At 37.4% G+C, this 21,763-nt stretch overlaps 4 protein-coding genes across 4 annotated transcripts; 3 read left to right on the top strand and 1 right to left on the bottom strand.

The window, feature by feature from the left end:
* Positions 1 to 2,571: 2,571 nt before the first annotated feature.
* LOC113773279 (nuclear transcription factor Y subunit A-2) lies at positions 2,572 to 7,683 on the top strand. The gene is made up of 6 exons (XM_027317892.1): positions 2,572 to 2,708; positions 3,357 to 3,718; positions 5,043 to 5,158; positions 5,263 to 5,331; positions 6,563 to 6,703; positions 6,996 to 7,683. The coding sequence occupies exons 2-6, from the start codon at positions 3,460 to 3,462 to the stop codon at positions 7,398 to 7,400; spliced, it is 990 nt and encodes a 329-aa protein (XP_027173693.1). The 5' UTR covers positions 2,572 to 2,708; positions 3,357 to 3,459; the 3' UTR covers positions 7,401 to 7,683.
* Positions 7,684 to 9,280: 1,597 nt separating this feature from the next.
* LOC113774274 (33 kDa ribonucleoprotein, chloroplastic) lies at positions 9,281 to 11,979 on the top strand. Its single transcript, XM_027318828.1, has 4 exons — positions 9,281 to 9,941; positions 10,155 to 10,256; positions 11,115 to 11,423; positions 11,505 to 11,979. Exons 1-4 carry the CDS (start codon positions 9,474 to 9,476, stop codon positions 11,601 to 11,603), a joined length of 978 nt encoding a protein of 325 aa, XP_027174629.1. The 5' UTR covers positions 9,281 to 9,473; the 3' UTR covers positions 11,604 to 11,979.
* Positions 11,980 to 12,377: 398 nt separating this feature from the next.
* LOC113774275 (putative deoxyribonuclease TATDN1) lies at positions 12,378 to 16,143 on the bottom strand. Its single transcript, XM_027318829.1, has 12 exons — positions 15,892 to 16,143; positions 15,773 to 15,793; positions 15,576 to 15,676; positions 15,015 to 15,072; positions 14,863 to 14,906; positions 14,677 to 14,757; positions 14,507 to 14,577; positions 14,209 to 14,319; positions 13,682 to 13,764; positions 13,326 to 13,542; positions 12,944 to 13,027; positions 12,378 to 12,697 (listed from the first exon to the last, which is right to left on the bottom strand). Exons 1-12 carry the CDS (start codon positions 15,911 to 15,913, stop codon positions 12,613 to 12,615), a joined length of 978 nt encoding a protein of 325 aa, XP_027174630.1. The 5' UTR covers positions 15,914 to 16,143; the 3' UTR covers positions 12,378 to 12,612.
* Positions 16,144 to 19,998: 3,855 nt separating this feature from the next.
* Positions 19,999 to 21,589, top strand: LOC113774924 (syntaxin-121-like). The gene has a single exon (XM_027319584.1). The coding sequence runs from the start codon at positions 20,357 to 20,359 to the stop codon at positions 21,257 to 21,259; it is 903 nt and encodes a 300-aa protein (XP_027175385.1). The 5' UTR covers positions 19,999 to 20,356; the 3' UTR covers positions 21,260 to 21,589.
* The last annotated feature ends 174 nt before the right edge of the window (positions 21,590 to 21,763 follow it).

Here is a 21,763-nt window from a genome sequence, read left to right as displayed (position 1 = left end):
TTTCTCTAGATTAGTATAACTTTTGCGAAGATTTCACTAAAGAGATCATGGAGGCCGTGTGTATTTTTTTTCATTTACCTGTACTACTTAACAAATTGTCCCACCTAACTTTGGTTGACTCTCCGGCCAAATATAGGCTTAAATACGGCCTCAAACTTAAAATAAAAAGATCAGACTTGTTACTGAAGATAGAAGAAGATTTGTTAATCTTGACTTCAACTCGAGTGTAATTTCAGTGATGTAGTATTTGTCTCAAGGATACGGGTGCAACCGTTTGTGCCGGTTGTCCTCATTTTGCACTGCGCGTAACATTGGTTAAACACGATGTAACTTTTTTTTCACAAGATGTATTTTCAGAACAAATAGTGGTAGGTCCCACACTTGCCACGAAAATCGAGTTACATGGTGTAATCTCAACCGCACAAAATTTTGAGGGCAAATCTTGACGCTTAACCGTGCAGGGACGGTCATACTCTGCCCCAAATCCTTGTCTCAAAACCCACAATCATGCATACGTACAGATGACGCCAAACATACTGCCCTATAACAAAGTAGCTCTTGGTTTTAGCCATCAAGTTTCATGCGCGTTTCAAGGTGTTATGTGTGTTTCCTTTTTCGAGTCTTGCCATAACTCAAGAAAGCAGATTCGGAGAGCACAAGGGCAATGCGCCCCCGCGGTTTCGTAGTCTCCTCCTTAGGAGCAGGTGTCAGATTCGACTTCCGGGTGCTTTCGTGCTTGATTCTTGGGACGGGCTCTCACCGCCTGAAAAGAGTAGTCTAGCTGATTAGGTGATTCTGGTCAGATCAAAATACCTTCCAATCGACAAAAAAAAAAAAGAGCACAAGGGCAATGCGTGTCACATGGACAAGAAGTTATGAATGCTAGCAGTATAATTTTTTGTCAGTCTGCTGAACCAAATATTTCATTTGCAGAAACTCCAGCGCACAAGAGCAACGGGGATCTGCTGTAGCATTGCAGTGGAAGTTTCTCCAGGAGGAAAGAGAGCGGGGACCAACCGACCCTTGTAACTAGTTCTGCAACCTCCCTATTAGGCTGCAGTTACAGGATCGAGCCCAAAAGGAACTGCCAAAATGGCTCGATCATCCCGATACACAATTGAATGCATCGTAGAGCCATTGGCAAATGTGTTCTTTTTTTTTTTTTGCGTTCGGAGGAGGCTATAACAATTGAATAATCTACTCTATCCTCCTACTAAATTATAGAGAAGAAGAACTCCAAAGAGTCTTGTGTCAAAAACTAATAAATACATAAACTTGCTAGATAAAAGGATGTTTGGTGACTCGGACTTGATCCAGTAGCTAGATTTGGGGAAGTAGATGAAGAGAACAGTAATACTACTGCTACTCCTGCACTCGGAACAGTAGTGATACACTATTTCAATAAATACTCCGCTAGCACTAGTAGTCGATTGACAAGACTACTCCTGCACAAAAAAGCAATTATTTCCCGCACTCAAAATTGCCTGCACTACTAGTAGTATTCTTTTCTCTTCAATATATATGCTGTTCAGCTATTAGTACGTAGTTAAGTAGGCTCACTTTCTCATCTCAATTGATGTAAAACTCTTTATCTCTGAAACATTATGCTTGATCATCCGTCAAAATTGACATTTTATCTAAATGCTTGATCTACTATGGGGACCATCAAATTAAAAAAAATCTACTATGGGGACTATAAAGTTATTACCATGACAATTTATACAAAGGATAGTTCTTTATGCACAAAAGTACAATTATTAAATAAAAATTTTTTGAACAGATGTCCAATGAACATTTGTTAGCACACCTAAATTATATATATGTAAATACACATAATTATAATCAATACACCCTCTACATCTTTTAACGTTTTGCCTAACGGATGCCTATAAAGCACTCATTAAGATATATTTTACGGTGTTATATTTTAAAAAATATAAGATTAATTAAAATAAATAAATAAATATAAGGATGGATAAACAAGATTAAATGTGAAAAACATGTAAATGCAAGAAATGATAATAATTGTTAGCATATATATATATATATGATATGTTAATGAATATTCTAAAGACATCCGTTAAAAAAACTCATTTTTTAAAAAACTAAACACTTGAAACCTTTCTTTAGACAGCCCTCTTAGTCAAACCATTAAACCTAAGATGTGAATGTCATTTATGCATGTATTGCACCTTGAACTACATCAGCTCATCTCATAATTTCATTATTGTAAACTTGTGAAGACTATTAGCAACCTGATATGCAGATATACTTCCTTTTCTCTTCTTCCTTTTCCTTCTCATCAATGTAATAAAATGTCTGGTGGGGGCGAAGATGAGTGGGGCAGTGAGTGAGCGCTCCAAACTCAGGAAATAAACTAGTCCTATGAAGTTAAAGAGGTAGAGAGAAATGAAAATATCTTATTGAGCCTACTGTACTAAGCTGGTACCATTATAGCACAAACCATCCTTTTATAATTAATTTTAGCGCATAAAAAAAAACTGCATGAAAGCTATATTTGATTGGCTGGTGCCTTGTAAGTCCATTTACCCGGTCACAGTGGTACGCAGTCCTCGGCCCTCTCTCTCTCCTTCCCTCTCTTTTTTCCCTCTCTCTGTCTCTCTGCTTGAATTGTACCGACATGGCTCCTACCAAATGGGGTTTCTGCAACTGAACTCGAGATTTGCAGCTGCTTCTGCTTCTACTTGGTCTGCTCTCTCCTCTCGCTTCTGTTTTTTTATTTTATTTTACCAACCCTTTTTAAAGAATATTCAGTTCTTGACTTAGCATCTTTCTTGGTGTTTCTGGTACTTGCTACTTGAGTAGTATAAAACACACTTCTTTCTCCCTGTCTGCGTTCCTTTCTTTTGATTTCATCTTTCTCAAGATTGCTAAGTTAGAAACGTAGGATTCTTGGTTCTCATCTGACCACCTTTCAAATTTTATTTTTTTTTTCGATTTTTTCTGGTGGTTTTAAGCAGTACCATGTTCTTATAATCTGTCTTCTACAGTGCTTCTAGTATAATTCTTGTGTCTCTTTTATTTTTTTTCTATATAAAGATCAATACTTAAAAAGTGCTTCCTCACGTCAATTGTCGTATTTGCAATTTGAAGGCAGGGAACCGTAGTATACTGTAGTTTGATTCCATCTTTTAAAACCCCTTTTTGTTTTTAATTCTTCAAGTATCGCTTCTTAGTTTTCTTAAATTCCCCTGAAGTCTCTTTTGATTTGTTTCTCCCTCATCTTGATTATAATTCTTTAACCAGTAATAATACTACTGAAACTAGTCCCTTTTTTTTCGCCAAATTAATTTTGGTAAGATTTACGAATCGTAAAATACGTACGGAATTTTCAGGAACTAGCTTGAGCTCGAGCAATCTACTGCTTCGTCAGGACATAATCAAAACCCTTGAGTTGAAGACCTACCCAAAAACCCTTAAGTTGAAGTCCATATACAGATGGCCATGCATGGTGGTTTATTTGCCAAAGAAGCCAACACGACGTCCGCATTCTCAGCAGTGCCTTGGTGGAGCACTGGCCTCGGATCTCAGCCAGCAGGTTTTCACGATGACCTTTTTGGCCAGTTCAAGCCTGCATCTTCTGCTGTAGACAAGCCATCCAATACTGGAACCCAGCTCACTCCCTCTAGGGAACCAGAACGTAATGGAGGACAAGAAACTGGAAATGGGAAAACTAATAAATTTACCATTTTTTCTGGTAATTAATTTTGTCTTCAATCTGGTATTATTAGTTTTAATTTTTTTATTTTTTTGATGTTGGATTCTCTAATTTACTATTTTTGTTCATGCCCTTTGACGTCGTCTGATAGTCAATGAACACAAGACTACTGAGAGACTTTCTACTAGTATACTAGCATACTGAAAAGGAAGAGAATTCTTTAATTTATCTTGTTGTGCATGCATACGAGGAGAAAAGTATGTTGAGTACAAGGAGTTACTAGTGTATTTACTTTCCTAAGATTGAGTTGGTGCATATAGAAAAGCACACAACACTTGATGATTTTTTTTCTTTTTTTGGTCATTATCACATGTCATACTATTTCTTCTTTTCTTTGTTTTCTTGAAATGTCGTTCACTATGATTTACCAGTCTATAAAGCTTCATCATGTTGCGTGAATTAGTAGGATCAAAGATGCTTTATAAGCGGCCTTTACCCTGTTCTCCTTTTGATATCATGAATTTCACCAGACCTATAAGAAAGATGGAGGAAAAGAAAGACAGAGACTTTAAGGGCTTTATTCAGTATGCTTGCATAAATGGAAACCAGATAGTATGCTTGACTTTAATTTCATGCAAAACGAAGCAGTAAACTGCAATCAAATCAAAACTTGGTTTGTAGTCACCAAGGCATAAAACATCAGGTTATTGCTTTGGCAGTCATTACAAGGGCTTTGGTTATTTCTCTTACTGGTATTGCTTTGCCCTTTTACGAAATAAGCATGGAATGCACCTGCTTTGAGTCGTATGTGAATGCATGATTGAGGATTATATTTACTGTTAGCTTTTGCGGTTTTCTCTTCCAAAATTGCGATGTTGAAAACTTTCATCTGTGTAATTATTACATGAACTAAGTTTGAGCGGCTAGTTGGTACAAGTTGTTAGAGACTATGAAATATTGAGGCTAGCATTTTGGCAAAGCTCCCATGTTTCCATTGATAGTGCAAGAGTGCACTCGTTATGTCATCTTGCAAAGTTTCAGTTACATGTAGGCATTATCAGCTTGTGTTTATGATCTTCTTTTTCATCTTTCCAATGGTACTTCATCCTAGTTCATTGCGCTAGAGATAGAGATGAATTTGTCACAAGCTATGTTGTCTTGATTGTTGCCACTCTTCAATTCTTTGACATATATGGTAGAAGGACAGCAACTAAAGAAATTGTCTCATTTTTCATATTGGTGGGAGTTGAGCAATGTCCCGCTGCATAATAACTCACTTGTCTCTTGAGGCTACAAAGAATACAGGTTGTTCAATTCTCATCCTAAATGATCTATTAACTAACTGTCATTGCCCTTTTTTCAGGTGAGTGCAAGGATCCTCCAAATGGGCAAAAGTTTCGGCTCCAAAATGCCAGCAACATGCAAGCAGCTGCTGCAGAATATCGAGGGCATTTGGAGCTTGGATTCAGCCAGCCATTGGTAATTGTGATTTCAGTGTTTAATTGTAATTATCTTGTTGCTGACTATCAATTTTCTCTGCCTTTTTTGATGATATACATTTGTTTTTCTTCGTGATGGCTCAGATTTGTGCAAAATATCCTTATGGAGAGCAATGTCATGGTGTATTCTCAACTTATGGGCCTCAATTGACTGTATGTCTTTAATTTCTGGCTACTAGCTACCTAGAAGTATTAACATATTTCCAGTTTTCTATTAGAACATTTCTCTTCACTTTGTGTTCCTGCAATTGTGTTTTCCATCAATCCGGAGATGCAGCATAAGTAATAAGAAACTATGGAAGGCAATATTGCATGTCTTTCAAATCTCATCTGATTTTCAGGTGAGTTCACTTTTTATTAATTTGAGTAGCAGTAGTGAAAAGCCGGAGTCAGCAAGCAAAGTGTGGGAAAGAACAAGTTTTTAGGGTATGATAATTGATGCATATGGATTGAAGAATCAATCTTCCATAGTTTGACTCGATAGTGCAATATGTACATCTAATTTCATAATGACAGTGTTAGAATATTGTTGGATGTCCGCTTGCAGATAAGCACACTCAGACTGGGAAATAACTAGTTCCATAATGAATCGATGCCAAATTCCTTAGGTGCTGCTTGAGTGTTTGGCATCCCAACACAAGCAGAATATATAGAGAAATCAACAAATACTCTTAGAAAAGTTGAATCCTGTGAGAGCAGCTCTAGGATGTATAACTAGATACATGGATCTCAAACTTTTTGTGATTGAATGCTCATAAACTGCTCTAGATGATCTATCTGGACCATAATCATTTTGAATTTTAAACTTGAGCTCTTAACTTATTCTGGAAAGCCTTGTTATAATCAGAATGTAACTGGATATGGAATAGTTGGGAAATCAGATTCTTTCAGGGGCACTGCTGTTTAAGGGAATTGAACCATGGTGGTATACTTCTATGAACAGATTAAAGCATCAAAATAGTAAGGCAACCTTTAGGAACAGAACAGCATCCATAGGACTTGGATCCCTTGGAACAGTCAAATCAATGGTTGTGTTTAACAGACGGAAGTAATTCATCACGAATATGGTAATATACTATAGATTGCAGAATAGAATAGAGGAACTCGCTTGGGAGAGGAATTAGATAAAATAGTTGATGAAGTCAACAGAAGCGGAACTTGTTCCAAAAAAAGAAACACAAAGCATAAATACCAATCGAGAAAACAGGAGACATAATTCTATTGCATTGCTGATTTGTCTGTGAACTTATTGGTTGTTCATCTGTTAGTTACTTCTCATTCCTCAGCACCTTGTGTCATAAAAATTTGTTTTTGTTTTCTTTTAAGTGATCGATACAACTGGATTTCTTGGAGGTTCATAAAATTTGCATCTGTATAATTTCAGGGCCGGATCATGCTGCCGCTGAATTCAACAAGTGATGAAGTGCCAATATTTGTTAATGTTAAGCAGTATAATGGAATATTGAGGCGCAGACAGTACCGTGCAAAGGCAGAACTGGAGAATAAAGTGCTGAAAAACCGCAAGGTACATATGAATATTTCTGTTAGCAGGTTTCCAATCGAGGCAACTGGATTTTTTTTTTTTTAACATTTCCTTGCATCTCTTTAATAATTTAATTATACTTGTAAATGCTTGCCTTGGTTTGGTCATCAAGATGATAGCCTTTGGCTCTTACTTCAACATGATTGCCTATACAAGATGTGTTCTTTAGAAATGAACCTTCTGAAAAGATTTTTTCAGCCTCACCTTAATCACAGACTTTGTCCAAATATTCCTGTATGGTTGCTCAATTTGGATTCTGCCTCATGCCTTGCAGCCATATCTGCACCTGTCACGTCATCTCCATGCAATGCGCAGGCCAAGAGGTTGTGGCGGCCGCTTTCTCAACACTAAGAACCTGAATGGCAGTAAGAGTAATACTGATGACAATACGACTGCAAAAGGACGATTTTCTCGACCGACAGGATCCCAGAGCTCCGATGTCCTGCAGTCTGATAGTGGAAATTCAAGTTCACTGAGAAAAGCTAATGGCTGCAGGTCAAATAATTTGGGTACAGAGGTTACTAGCGTGTACTCCGGGGGAGATCTTGATTGCTTTCCATTTAACAATCTATCCTCAGCAATTCAGTCTCTGCCTAATATGATGACTTCAGGGCATTGGATTGTCCCGCCAGGCAAGTGGGTTGTAGCTGCAGATAGCTGCTGCAACCTGAAAGTTTGATGGCAGGATACAAATAGGATTTGTGTCCAATTTTCCTGGCCTCAAATCCCATTTTGCAACCAAATGGAAACTCCGGTTCTACCACCATTTGGTTTGCTTCCAAAAGGCAACTCATTCTTGGCTTATCAGCATTAAGGCCATCTCTGTTGTATTCCGTGCTCTCCAGCAATTGGAATAATCAGAGGCTCCCAGGCCATAATGCAGTGTAAAATACTGAACTTTATGTAATATGATTGGTTCTGTTCCCACTGCTTAAATAACATGGAAAGACTTGGTTTGCATACTTTGAAGTGTGCTTCTGGTGTTTGAATTTTGTGGTTGATCTGGTAGTTTTGATTCTCTGAGAGAGTGAGAATCCTGTAATCAATTTGTAATGTTCTAATTTCCCTATTGCTGAAATAAGATCAGAGTAATTGGATGGTTTTGACAGAAAAAAAAAAAGAAAGAAAGAAAGTAGTTGGATGGTCGTGTTTGCTAAATTTTGCTCCTGTTGGTAGAGGTTTGAACTTTTTATGATCGTGTCTAGTCATGGGCTTCGGACTTGGATTTGGACTTTGCTATACGTGCAGCATTTGCTGTATCAATCAAATCTTCCTTTTGGAGCCATTTTCAGATTCCCCACGAAGGACGCTTATTGTTGAATAATTGTGTGGGAATCTTCCTCATCTGTCCCCAGATTTTCCATAACACATTTATCTAAATAGATGGTTGGCGGCCGGTTTTTTTTCAACAGTTTCACCTTCGAAATTGCATATTGTCCATCAGATCAATTAACCAAGAAATTGGGATCGTAGACTGGTAGATATGTAATTGTACTTGATTTTGCTCCTCCTGTGAAATATGTTTATGGTAGTTAATTTTCAGTTCCTCCAATTAAGAAGGACGAAAAGAGAGGTAGATGATCAAATTCTAGTTTGTTGCAAGAAGGTAGACGGAAAGATGCTGGTATCAGAAAATCTGCAGCAATAATAGCAGCAATGATGGGAACGAAATCATAAAAAATCAGAAGCTAGCACAAAATTTCACCACCTTGTTAGCTTCGATATCCTCTCTGCGAAGTCTGGATTGGAAGGGAAGCAGCCGACCTTGAGTTTCTCTCTTTGCATGAGGCTACCATTAGGCCTTCCCCAGTCACTCAATCTTACATCATATAAATATGAAGACTTCTTCAGCAGCAACACACCGTCAAGGAAGATATACACATGCACGTAAGCAAAAATGAAGAGTGGCGCAGGAGCGAAAGTGTTCATCATGGATCTTGCTCAAGTCTTGATTCCATCTCAAAGTTTCCTAGAAAAAGTTCGTGTGAGGATGGGCGTTTATATGCTTATAAACTGGATTCTGGAGATTGGCAGTTCATGCCTTTTGAAAATGCTTAGACCTTTTTTTTTTTTGTTTCAGACATATCCTATTGTATTCTCTATTTTGAGAATTTAGGATCCTATAAAATCCGATTGGCAGTACCTTTTTTCTTTTTTGTTCTGGAATACCTGAAAACTTTTCACATGCAGTTGCAAGATTTTGCCCCTCCTCTTTATAATGTGAGCACTAATAGCAATTGTTTTGCCATTATGTTCTTATTCATTTGGCTTTATCAGTAGAAGTATGTCATACATAATTAAATCGCAAACATTTGGTAAGGGAAAATGGGGAGAGAAAAGGGTCTTCCTTTTCTTTTGATGAATTTATTTGGAATCATGAAAATACTTCGCGGCCAATGTTTGAGTTGAATTCTCATGTTCTCCTTTCTTTTTCGCTCTACAAGTAACGAGTGACAAAAAGATTTGGAAGTTAAAAGGATTGTCAATTGAAAACCCAATTTCCTTACCCTCCTAAGCCAGCACTTCATTTCACCTACAAGAAAAATTCATAGCCACCAAGCTATCAACTCGTCAGAGTAAAATTGGGAGCGCGACTTACCATGGGCTTGGAGTAAAGAATCCAATTTTCCGCCTCTAATCTTGTATCCTTTCCCCTTATCTGTTATCCCTTTCAAGGAAGTCTAAAGCCCCAACCTTATTCCATTGATCGAACAAACACAATACTGCTACTGCTAATTTTTGGCCAAAAAAAATGTCAGCTTCTTCTCTATCAGTGGCTGTTGCCACTGCCACTGCCACTGCCAACTCTTCTTCTTCTTCAACCCCATCATCAACTTCTTCCCTAGAACACCTTTATCTGTCCACCATTCACTTCCCCTTCAAGCCCACAAAACCCATAAACTTTTGCAGGGTTAATCACCTTCTAAATTCTGCTCCTGTTCCTCAGGTCTCTCGCTCCCTACTTGTTTGTGCTTCGACTGCTTTTGATGCTTTTGATGCCATCCAAAGCACACAGGTCCTAGAAGAAGAAGAACAAGAAGAAGAAGAAGCAGAAGCAGAAGAAATACAAGACGTTGAGGATGAAAATGATGGGGATACAGCTGCTGTATCTCTATCAACTGAAGGTCGTAGATTATACGTGGGAAACTTGCCTTACGCGATGACCTCTTCCCAATTAGCTGATATCTTTGCTGAAGCTGGCCGTGTTGCTTCTGTTGAGGTCTATTTTACCTTTTCTTGATTCTTTAAATTATAAAAGATTACTTTTTGGATTAGATGTACTCGACCAAGAATTCAGTTTTCTGCTGTCCTGGCACTTCATTACATATGTAATGTTGATTGGGATTTCAAAGTTTGTACCTTTGTTGATGGGAGATTGGAGGTGGTGCTGATTTTTGGTTTTTATTTTTTTTCCTGGATTTGTGTGTTTAAGATTGTTTATGACAGAGTGACGGATAGGAGTCGAGGATTTGCATTTGTTACAATGGGGAGTTTTGAAGAAGCAAAGGAGGCAATTCGGCTGTTTGATGGATCTGTAAGTGACCTTATGGCGATTCATCTGACCATTTCTTTACTACTACTACTTGATTTGTCTCGTCGGTTGTTTGAGCATTTTTCGTCTGAGACCTTGTTAGCTTTACTTACCAGTTATCTGATTTAATGGATAATGTGCAATGTTACGTAGTTCATTGGAGGAAATTTAGTTAAGGTTGAATTAAGTTCCCTCAGAAGGCAGACAGAAAACATCTTGTTCAACTATGGAAACGGATAATATGCTACTGGTATTGTTTAAGGTTGGTTACTAGATGCTTTATATTAGGACAACTTGCACACTCTGTGCTAATCATTGATCTTCTTTTATTTAGTGTAAAGACAGCTCGTTGGGCTTTCTCAACCAGATAGTTTATGGTTAGCAAATTCTGTGAGCGTTTCATGTCAAGTAGTACGAGCATGATGTTGCTCCTGCCTGGGCAGTCACCAATTCAAAGGATAATTTGTCCCCTTGACCAGATAATAATCTCTGGGACGAATTGAGAGGTTTACTTAATAGTGCCTTCAATTTTTCTTGTTTTCTATCAGTCCTCCCAAAAATAAGTGTGCATAACTTAGAAACTTACGATAATTAAGCGTCTACTTGTCACAGAATGAGATAATGAGTTGGGGGTGGCTGGGGGACACACTATTACATATATAAAATCTCTTACTGAAGTCATTGCAGAGGTTTTTATTACTCCCCAGAGAAGATGATGTACAAAACCATCAGCTCCCATTGATGATTGACATGTTTTCCCACTTCTAACGATGTAAACTAAATGTAGTGGCTTTGCTGCTTCGGAAGTAGCTGATATCCGTTCTTTTCTTAAAATTGGTGTATTGTAATAATTATGAACAGCAAGTTGGGGGCCGAACTGCAAGGGTGAATTTTCCTGAGGTGCCACGAGGAGGTGAGCGAGAAGTCATGGAGTCAAAGATCAGAAGCAGCAACCAGGGATTTGTAGATAGCCCACATAAGATCTATGCAGGAAACCTAAGCTGGGGTCTAACCTCTCAAGGCCTCAGAGAAGCTTTCCAAGACCAGCCAGGATTCTTGAGCGCCAAAGTCGTCTATGATAGGGACAGCGGAAGATCCCGAGGTTTTGGATTTATTAGTTTTGCGTCCGCTGAAGAGGTGGATTCTGCACTTGAGGCCATGAATGGAGTGGTATATCAACGTTAGATTGAGATTGCATGCTTCATGTTTGTCACATCCTTTCTTACGGAATTCATTTGTGTGATTTTGTAGGAGGTGGAAGGCCGGCCTTTACGGTTAAACTTGGCACAACAAAGATCTTTCATATCTCCTCCTCCAGCACCTGAAACAAATTCTGAGTCAGATAGTTAAAGCAGCCTCCTTAGTGTTTTGTGTTATTAGCAGCTAAGAGGGGTGGATGAATTAGTATTGCCATACGCTTGTGAGGGGATGATGTGGAGTGGAGGAGGCAAGCAAAAACTGCCGTAGAGAGAATTGAGTTCAATTTTGTTCCCTGCCAAAGTTCCGAGTCACACTTATATGGCACAGACGGAAGCCAAAGATGCCTAGAGAAGGACATTGTTTAATGAATACTAGTGTTGTACTTTCAGATATCCTTAAATTTTCGTTTTGCGTGATTAGCGGAAGACTACGGGTACAATTTACGACCAGTTCTTTCCCGTCAAATTTCAAGTTCTTCACACACTCGTGATTTTTAAACAGCTATAATGAGAAAATTCGGTGGAAAGATGATCGTATGATATCGAAATAACCATGCGGGAGTGCCGTGATAGACACTTTTATTGATCGACAGGATTCTATGAGAGGACTACTGGTGAAATCTAGTAGATGGTATAGAATAATCAGAGACAGACTCGAGAACAAACAGAGAAATGGCCAATGGCGCAACACTAATCAATTAATGCCCTTTCATGACCCTCATCGTATGGTTGGCAGAAGATGAAAGACGGGGCAAGCTCTGCAGTATACGCTGCCCATGAAACGAGACATGGGTAATGAAACTAAAAATCATAGTCGCATACTGAGAGACCGATAAGGCCATCATATTTGAGCTTCCCACTTTTCGGGAACATTAATTTATCCACTTTTGAGTACGAAGATACGTACAAGGTAAAGAGTACCAAGTGAAGAAGCATTTTTCGACTGCATCTTATTCAAGTTCAGAGCTTAAAAATCCCTCAACATAGAACGTCAACCAAAATGAAGAGAAGCATTAATAGTTGGAACTGGATTCGGCTAATGTTACAAGGTAAAGAGTACCAAGTGCCAGTTGTTTTGGCGTTCTCAATAAAGCACAGCCTCAGACAAATACGATGAAAAAACAAAACTAAAGATAAACCTCTCCAGTAGCTTCTCTAAGCTAAACATGCTGTGATCTTTCAGCAGTATCATGACCAGAAAGAAGTGCGTCTGCTGCAGAGTCAACGTCTTGAGGGAAGAAAATCCTGATTACATCCGATGTCTCAAGCTTCAGATATAAAACAAAAACCATTTTTTGCAGAGAAACGTATAGGGTGCTTCTACACGGGCAGCATACTGGCTTATCAAATGACCTAATTATCACCTTCTAATATTGCTCATATAATTCACGCACAACAAAATTGTTTATGTCTCAAGAAAGTGAAAATCCAGCAAAAGGCATTTTTAGTCCATTGGTTTTGAACGAACATGAGAAATGGCATCAAAATTACCTGCAAGTGTTGTGGTACAATTTCTTGCTCAATTGATCTATGTCAGCAATACCTTTGCAGCCAGCAACCACCTCAAGCACTTGCCTGAGATTATTGATTATTCTGTAGTCAGATGAAATATTAAAGGGAAGAAAGAAAAACTAACTACCGCGAATCTACTCTTTGGTTGGCTAGCACAGCTTGCTGAATGAATCAAGAAAAAAAGATGGCTATATGTCATAACGGCAGTACTTTTCTCACCAAGGACTTAGTAATTTTCTCTCTTCTTAGTAATCTTTCTTTCTTGATTCATTCAGAAAGTTGTGTCAGCCAACCAACGGGTACAATGTGACACTTCTAAGAGCTACATCAGATGCAGAAGTTAACATCCATTACCACATACCGTACCGTGCAGGGTTCATTTCGACCTTTGATGGTGTAGTCTGGATCATGTTTTTCTTTCTTCTTGGACGGCCATGAGGTTTTCACAAAATTAATCCCTGCATGAGTATTTTTTATTTCACAATATGGAGAATCTGTCTCGATCATCATTCGCTCCATCGGTATGCCCTTAACAACATCAAGATTCTCAACTGTCTTCAGTGAGCAACCATTTATGCCTTCAAGATACAAAAAAGAGAAAAGGCAAGGAAAGAAAGAAAAACCATAAAGATTGATTTGATATCACTAACTCCAAATGTTAAAGTATGAAGAAAAAAGCTTAAAGAGCGTAGGAAGTAATCAGAGAAGAGCATTCACCTATAAAAATATTACTGAATGAAAGAAGTTTATCACGCTCTTCTGCACTGCCTGTAAAGGAGTGAGCAACCCCACCACAGAACCTAAACAGATATGTGATTTGAGTACAGAGCACGAGTAAAATAGCTTTGGACTAACACAACAGAAGTGAGTCATAGGAATAATGGCTGAGATTCCAATTAAAAATTAGTTAGCTAGAAGAAAGATGAGAAACAATTTCCCATGTTAAGAAGCATGGGGCCTTAAGACTTTAAACAAGTTACCAACAGTTCCTTGTGTTTACTAAGGCAACTAGTGTTATCGAAGCCTCATACTAATTCAACATTTCTTTAAGAAAAGATGAATATTTTAAAGATGCAACCCAACGTTCATCTTGAATTCTAACATGACTCACTGTGATGGTAAATAATGAGTATTTACAGACCATCTTTGGCAGTTGATTGGTGCAATATACAACAATTACAAATACGCAAATTAATCAGATACAAATGCTTTTGGTTCTAATTTTAGTAGTTAAGAAAATTTACCGCTCCTTATTTCTCTCCAGAATGGTACAAAAGTCCTCAGCAGCTGCTCGCATGTGAAGAAACATTGGAAGCCTCATTGCATAAGCTAGTTCAAACTGCTTCTCAAAATATCTGTTTCGACCAGAACAAAAGACAGACAACTGGAACCATATAATCAGTACGTCATTATACACCTAAACCACGACAATGGATAAAAGCAGCATTTTTCATTGACCCTTAAAACACCTCCCAGACTCATCAAGAATTAAAGGGGAAGAAAGGGGGAAAAGAAAAACTAATCTTTGAGGCAAGCACATACTTCTGTTGAATCTCAGACGGGCAAAAATGAAGCCTGTCATAATCCAGTCCACATTCACCAATTGCCACCACCTTACAAAAATTAAATTGTCGCACTAAGAAAATTGAGGAAGATATATGTACCTAAAGTAATCCTCTCTATGTTCTCCTAAATCCAGCACTTTGATTTACCTTTCCTTTCTCAACCCCCTCTTTAGCCAGTGAGAGAAGAGACTGAAAATGCTTTTTGGGATCCCCACTCTCATCAAATTCCTGAATCAATTATCATGGTATGGCAATCACAAATGTATCCATGCATCCTCATTCTCACACATTCAATAACTTAAGGATGGCATCAAGAAGAGTATCAACACTCACTTTGCATCTTGTTGGGTGCACGCCAACTGTGCAAAAAAGTCTTGCTGCAAGGGAAAATGGATTGCCAAAAACATATGGTATAAGGCACCAAGCGAGAGACAAATAGCAGAGAAAGGAGAAAAATGTAACAAAGGAGAACGTGTCTCACTAACCATCAGTTTCAGCAATAGCAAGAGCTTCTTTTGATTCCTCTAGAGATCCACCAGTAACCTAGGACAGAAAACGTAAGACAACTAAAGAATCATTAGCATGATTAGGCCCGACTACAGAAGGCAAATAACCAACCTTACCAACAAGAAATGAACCTCTCAGTTCTGTTACTCTAATAAAACGGAATTAATTACAAATCAGCAAATTTTACAAGCTCATCCATCCTCTATGATATCAAAAACAAGAGGTTGAACTGCTCCAAAAGTGGAACTTCAAACGACCCAAAGTTCATATCCTCTCAATTTATTGAGCAAGCCAAACTATCAAACAACCTGAGTTAACAATACCATCTATCTAACTACAAGTAGAGTTTCATTTTGCGGGACCGCTGATACTCCTTTCCCAACCCCCAGCAAAAAAATAAAAATAAAAAGACCCTGCTAATGTGCTGCAAACTTATCCTTTGCAACGAGCTAATAATAATAATACCAACCAGAAAAATAGTCCCACGAGACATATCCCTATGCAAAAGATCAAAGTTTTGTTCAGGGATATATACTTACAATAATTCGATCAACACCGGCGCTCCAAGCCCTGCTGAGTACTGCAGAAATATCTGCCACGTGGTATTTCTTGCCGTTGTATATTCCTTTGAACATACCATCTGTAATTGAGATTCATTTATGCATTGAAATTAGATTTACTCAAAAAACTATGTTCCAAAACAAAATGTTTTAGAATGAATTAAGATTTGACATACCAGTGAGATTGACTGCTATATCTGTTCAAGTTAAAATCCCACAAACACACTGTATCATTAAACATGATTAAAATGATTCGGTGCTTTATTCAAGACAAATACAGAAAAGGGTTACTTGCCAATCGTTCGGATAGTCGCCATTTGTGAAAGTTGGAGCCTTTTTGGGCGCCAGTCTGCCTGAGAGTCCGACTGAGATGAACTGGAACAGCAAATGAAATGCTAGTGCCTACTACCTAGTATAGTATGGTAAGAAGCGGCGTGGGAGGGCCTCAAATTTGCGTCAAGCGGTATCTTTCTAGCGGTATCGAAAGATGCGTCAAGCTTCAACCCGCTTTCAGTGCTCTTTAAGAAGCGGCTCCCTACAATCAGGGATTCAGGGGCATCAGCTATGAAGGGTTGAAAAATGAGGGTTCATTACAATTTATTCTCCTGAAACATGCCTGATTCTCACTTTACCCCCTGACTTTTTATTTTCTGTCACTCAACCCCCTGAGAGACAAAACTACTGCTCTATTATCCTTATTTTTTCCTCTCTCATCTTTTTCTATTCAAAATTAGTTTTTTTAAAATTTTATTTTTAAGCAAATCAAAATTTTCTCTAACAAAAAATTAAGGATGTTGATTCTTTAATTTACAATTGTAAATATACTAAATATGTTTTTCTATATAATTAGTTAATTATTAACAAATTTCATCTATTTTCCAATAGAACAATTTAAAAGATTGTATTTTATTTTCTTATAATTAGACAATTCAAAGTCAATTACTAATTTTTTTTATAATCACATATTCATTTGTCAATCATTTAGATTTTTTTCGTTCTTTTTCCCTCTAGTTGATTTTTGATTATTAGGGTTTTTTGCCTTTTAAAAAAATCAATTATTGATGTATTCCCCAATAAACATACTCCTTTAATGAGAAACTTTACCACCATCAATTAGAGTGGTTAAAATTAAACCACATGTTAAATTTCAATGGAAAAATGAAGTAAATTATCTTAAAATAAAAAATAAAAACTTAGTATGGTAGGAGGATATTTTTGTCTCTCAAGGAGTTAAGTGACATCCTAAAAAAAAGGTAAATCAAGAATTGAGGTAAACCTTAAGTGATAATTGTAATTAACCCCAAAATAATTAACTTTGTCAATAGTTTGACTTTTGTAACTAGCTTAGAACTGAGTTTGATATCAATACAGTTGAGCTCCCATCAACTTTTATTAAACCAATATAGAGTTTGCGTTGCACGTAGGAATATCTGATATGAGTTGTTGGAGTTTAATGTTTTTCAATACCAGATTTATACTTAGAAAACTGATTAAACGCCATATATTGGTATGAGCATTTTTGGATGATGTGCCAACTGCCAAATGAATCTCCAAACTTTAGCAGCTGTTTGATAAAACTAAAAGTCCCAAGTCTAAATTTTGAAGTTTTGAAATTTGAGTGTGGAAAATATTGAGCTGGTGAAGTAATAATTAATATCTTTTTGATAACTAATTAAATTTAGCTACCGAATTTAAATATCAAGCAAAATAATAAATTTTTTAAAATATGTCTTTGCTTGTGTATATGGGATAGTATTGTTGTGTGTGAGAGAAAGAGAAAGAGAAATATGTGTTATGATAAAAAAAGTCTATATTTATGCATTATATCCAAAACCCATCTTAACTGACAGGTATATTAATCAAATGACTATGAGGTTTCAAGTATGTAATAGAGAAAATGTATCTATACGTAATCTCCAAATATCCAATTTAATTGATAGGAATACTTGTCAAATGACTATGGCTATGAGGTCCCATGTATGTAGCAGAGAAAATGTATTTAGGGATAATTTCAGAAATCTCCCCTGAGATTTTTGATAATTTTACTGAACTCTCATGAAGTTTAAAAAATTGCACCTACCTTGCTTGATTTGATAGTTTTAGTAACAAAACCTTAAAATAATGTTGATTTGGTCAAATTTTTAAATGAATACCCAAAAATGCCCCTTTGTAATGAGTTTTAATTTACTTCTCTATACAATTATAAGATTATCTATAATAATTATAAAGAAAATGTGCCAAATTCTTTATGTCAATATCTACTATTTGATAAACAACTATAGTAATAATTTTATCACTATGATAGGGGACTTTTGATTATCATAATAAATAATAATCAATACTTTTATTATTGATTTAGATTTATAAGATATAAAAGAAAATGTTGAAATAATTCATTTAGAATTTATGAATTTTTTGAATAATGGGATTATCATAATTTAGTAGTGATTTTGGACCTTTTTTTATTATTGTTAATTTTAATACCAAAAAAATAGAAAACAAAGATCAGAAAAAATATTGGATTGCATATAAAGTTAACTCATAAAAAAAAAATTTTCAACATTTGATTACAATAGAAACTAGAGGTCATAGTGGTAGTTCTATAGTTTTATTGGCAAAAAATAAAAAAAAAAGGAATAAGAAGGAAAAAGAATGAAAAAATAATTTTAAAAGTCATTCTAAGTATAAGCATGCAAACACAAGGGAATTGCATTAAAATATTTAAGGGCAACATTGTCATTTCAAATGATAAGGGAGGTATGTGTAATTTTGAAAATTTCGAGAGAGCTGAATGAAATTGTTAAAAACCTCAAGTTCTAGAAACGTCCCTAAGGTTTTTGACAATTTCGCTAGCCTCCCTGAATTTTGTAAAATTACAGAAACCTCCCTGGAGGTTAAGGTTTTGATAACAAAATTAGTACAATTAAAAAAAGTAGCATTAAAAAAGTAGTTTAAGGAGAGGGATAAAACATTTATTCTATAAATACGCCTTATGCATGTATATAAGTAGTATTAGTAAAAGAATAAAAATAATTAAAAGTTAGAAACAATTAATACACACATTTAACCATTCAAAAAATTCATATTTAATAAATTAGACAATACAAATAAGCAACAAACTACACTAATGATTACACCATTCAGCAAAACAGACTAGTCAGCTCTTTTAATATGATGTTCGCTATGATTCTCATAATTTTGAACAGAAATATTTTCAAATTTTGTACTTCTTTTTTGTATCGTAGTAAAATTATGCATCATGGTAATTTCAAGTTGATTTTGGAAAACATGGATACAGCTGCATCTTGATCTTGTATAGTATGTCAAAATGGTTCCTTCGGATTATCTGTATACTACTTTTCCTCCATAAGAGGATGATACCCGAACATAAATTCTCAAATCACAAAATTTAACCTTCCGTTGTACCCCATTCAAAAGCAACGGCACAACAATGTAAACATAATCCCGGAACATAACTACCCAACAGCAAAACATGATCTCGTGATTGTCCCTACCGATTAGTTTGGAATCTAAGGTAATCAGCCGTAAAGTTGAACCTATACTTCTGTGTAAACAATTGGTGAAGTTATATTTTACTAATGGGAAGCTCTTATCACCAGAATAATACCTTTTTCCTATTGACCTTGTGGCTTAATTTTGCGCGTTACATGACGAAATATCTACTTTTCTGTTCTACCCAAGAAACAAACCACAAGATACCAACATCCAACTTTTGAAATTTTGACCTGTTTCATCTGCTATATTAACGGGGCAAAATGATTATATCCACAACCAGGACTCTTGATCAGGTATATACAGTCGGTATCTGTCGCCCCGTTTGACAAGCGAGTTCTTTGGGTGTTTATCTAAAGCTGTACAATTCCATGACATCAGGGTCAGTTCTTTCTTTGAAGTTTCGCCCTTTGAAGCTTAACTACTAATTATGCTTAGCGATTAAGAAGTAAAGCTCTTTTTAGAGTGGCACAACGCGTTCCGAACTACTTCCAGTTCTAGAATAAACTTTACAAAATCCGTGTCTGGTACCGGTAGTGTGGTAGTGCCTAAATCTCCCTCAATTCTGCCTTTCCTGGTGAATACTAAAAGCTTTGACCAATTCTTATTTTTTAAGATGACATTAAGGACTTTTTTTTTTTTTTTTTTTAAAAAAAGGGGTGGCATTAAGGACTAGTTTGAAGTTGTACGTACAAAAAAAAAAATTATTTGTGTGACCATTTCTCCAATTATCCCTTCCCACTTTCCATTCTATTTCGTCATTCCCTATCAGCCGTCTTCCAAAGAAGAATAAGGAAAAAAAAAATCCCAAAACATAAGCATCAGTTGACTTTTCCCTCTCTTCTTTCTCCATGAACTAGAGTAGTTCAACGCGAAAACAAAAGTGGCCCAATTTGACAAGTCTCTTCTTTTCTTATTACCTTTCTCCGGTGCAGACTGCAGGCGGGCAGCCTTTCAAGAATAAAGCTCCCCGCTATCTCCCTTCTCAAAAACTCTCCTTCCTCTCCTCTTTTTGTCTTCGATTTTCAGTTCCAACGTTTTCCATCCAAAAGATAATCATAAGTTCCCATAAACTTTTTCCCTTGCTTTAAAGTTTCATCCATTTTTATCAGCTTGTCCGGCACCACTACATAAAGATCAGGGCCAGGGCCCCATACGCTCGCTCACCTACCCCTGTCAAGTCGCCACCGGATCCCCCCATTGCTTCATCATTAAAGGGTTAAACTACTAAAAAAAAGTTAGCCAATATGAACGATCTTTTCTCCGGATCATTCTCGCGGTTTCGCAGCCAGGATCAGTCCCCGGATTCCCACAGCATCGAAATGACCAACAACACGGGCGGAGTCAACCTGGACAAGTTTTTCGAAGATGTCGAAGCAATCAAGGATGAGTTGAGGGATCTGGAGACCCTCCACAGCCAGCTTCACAGCTCCAACGAACAGAGCAAGACCCTCCACAACGCCAAAGCCGTTAAGGAACTCCGAACCAAGATGGACAACGACGTTTCTTTATCCTTAAAGAAGGCCAAGTTCATCAAGGTACGGTTGGAGGCCTTGGACAGGTCCAACGCCGCCAACCGTAGCATCCCGGGCTGCGGCCCCGGGAGCTCCTCGGATCGCACGAGGACCTCAGTTGTCAACGGCCTGAGGAAAAAGCTTCAGGATCAAATGAACCAGTTCAGCGACTTGCGGCAGAAGATGGCCGGGGAGTACAGGGAAACTGTCCAGAGGAGGTATTACACGGTGACTGGGGAGAACCCTGACGAAGCTGTTTTGGATTCGTTAATCTCAACGGGGCAGAGTGAGACATTCTTGCAGAAGGCAATACAGCAGCAGGGGAGGGGTCAGGTGATGGACACCATCATGGAAATTCAGGAGAGGCACGATGCAGTGAAGGAGATTGAGAAGAATTTGAAAGAGTTGCATCAGGTGTTTCTGGACATGGCTGTTTTGGTGGAGACTCAGGGGGAGCAACTTGATGATATTGAGAGTCAGGTTCAAAGGGCCAGTTCTTTTGTTAGAGGCGGAACACAGCAGCTGCAGGTGGCTAGGAAGCATCAGAAGAATACCAGAAAGTGGACTTGTTTTGGGATCATCCTCCTGCTCATCATCATCCTCATCGTTGTGCTTTCCATCCGGCCATGGAAGTAACGAGAAGAAGCAGTCAAAAAGTTCTTGTTTTTTTAATCCTCCTTGCCATTATTTCTATGGTCAGAGCCATTATTTATATGTTACCGATCCATTTGCTTCTTGTTTATTTCAGATTCAAAGTTCTTTTATGTTAGTGTTCTTTTTCCTTCTTTCTGGGGCGTCTTGGTCCTCTTGGATATGTTTAATTCTTTTGAAAGAGTCTAAATTAGGTGAAGTCTTACCATATCTGCTGACGCGGGTTGTAATTAGAGGGAGGTGGATGTAGTTTTGTCTTTGGTGCTGTTTTCCTGGACTCGTAAATGTTTTTGATACTTTTATACTGATTCTGAATTCAGAACTACATTTTCTCTAACCTTTCTTCAGAGGCATCCGCCACAGGACCATTGCATCATCGTCTACGTAGCATGCTGTATCAGCTCTAACCATAACATCGAATCGCGCGCTTTGTTTCTGTTCAACAATTATCATACCTACGTACTACCATCTGCAACCGGATTTAAATTT

The sequence above is a fragment of the Coffea eugenioides genome, chromosome 6, assembly GCF_003713205.1.
Source record: "Coffea eugenioides isolate CCC68of chromosome 6, Ceug_1.0, whole genome shotgun sequence".
Taxonomy (NCBI): domain Eukaryota; kingdom Viridiplantae; phylum Streptophyta; class Magnoliopsida; order Gentianales; family Rubiaceae; genus Coffea; species Coffea eugenioides.
The sequence above is the reverse complement of the archived record's forward strand: the minus strand, read 5'-3'. Positions and strand labels throughout refer to the sequence as shown.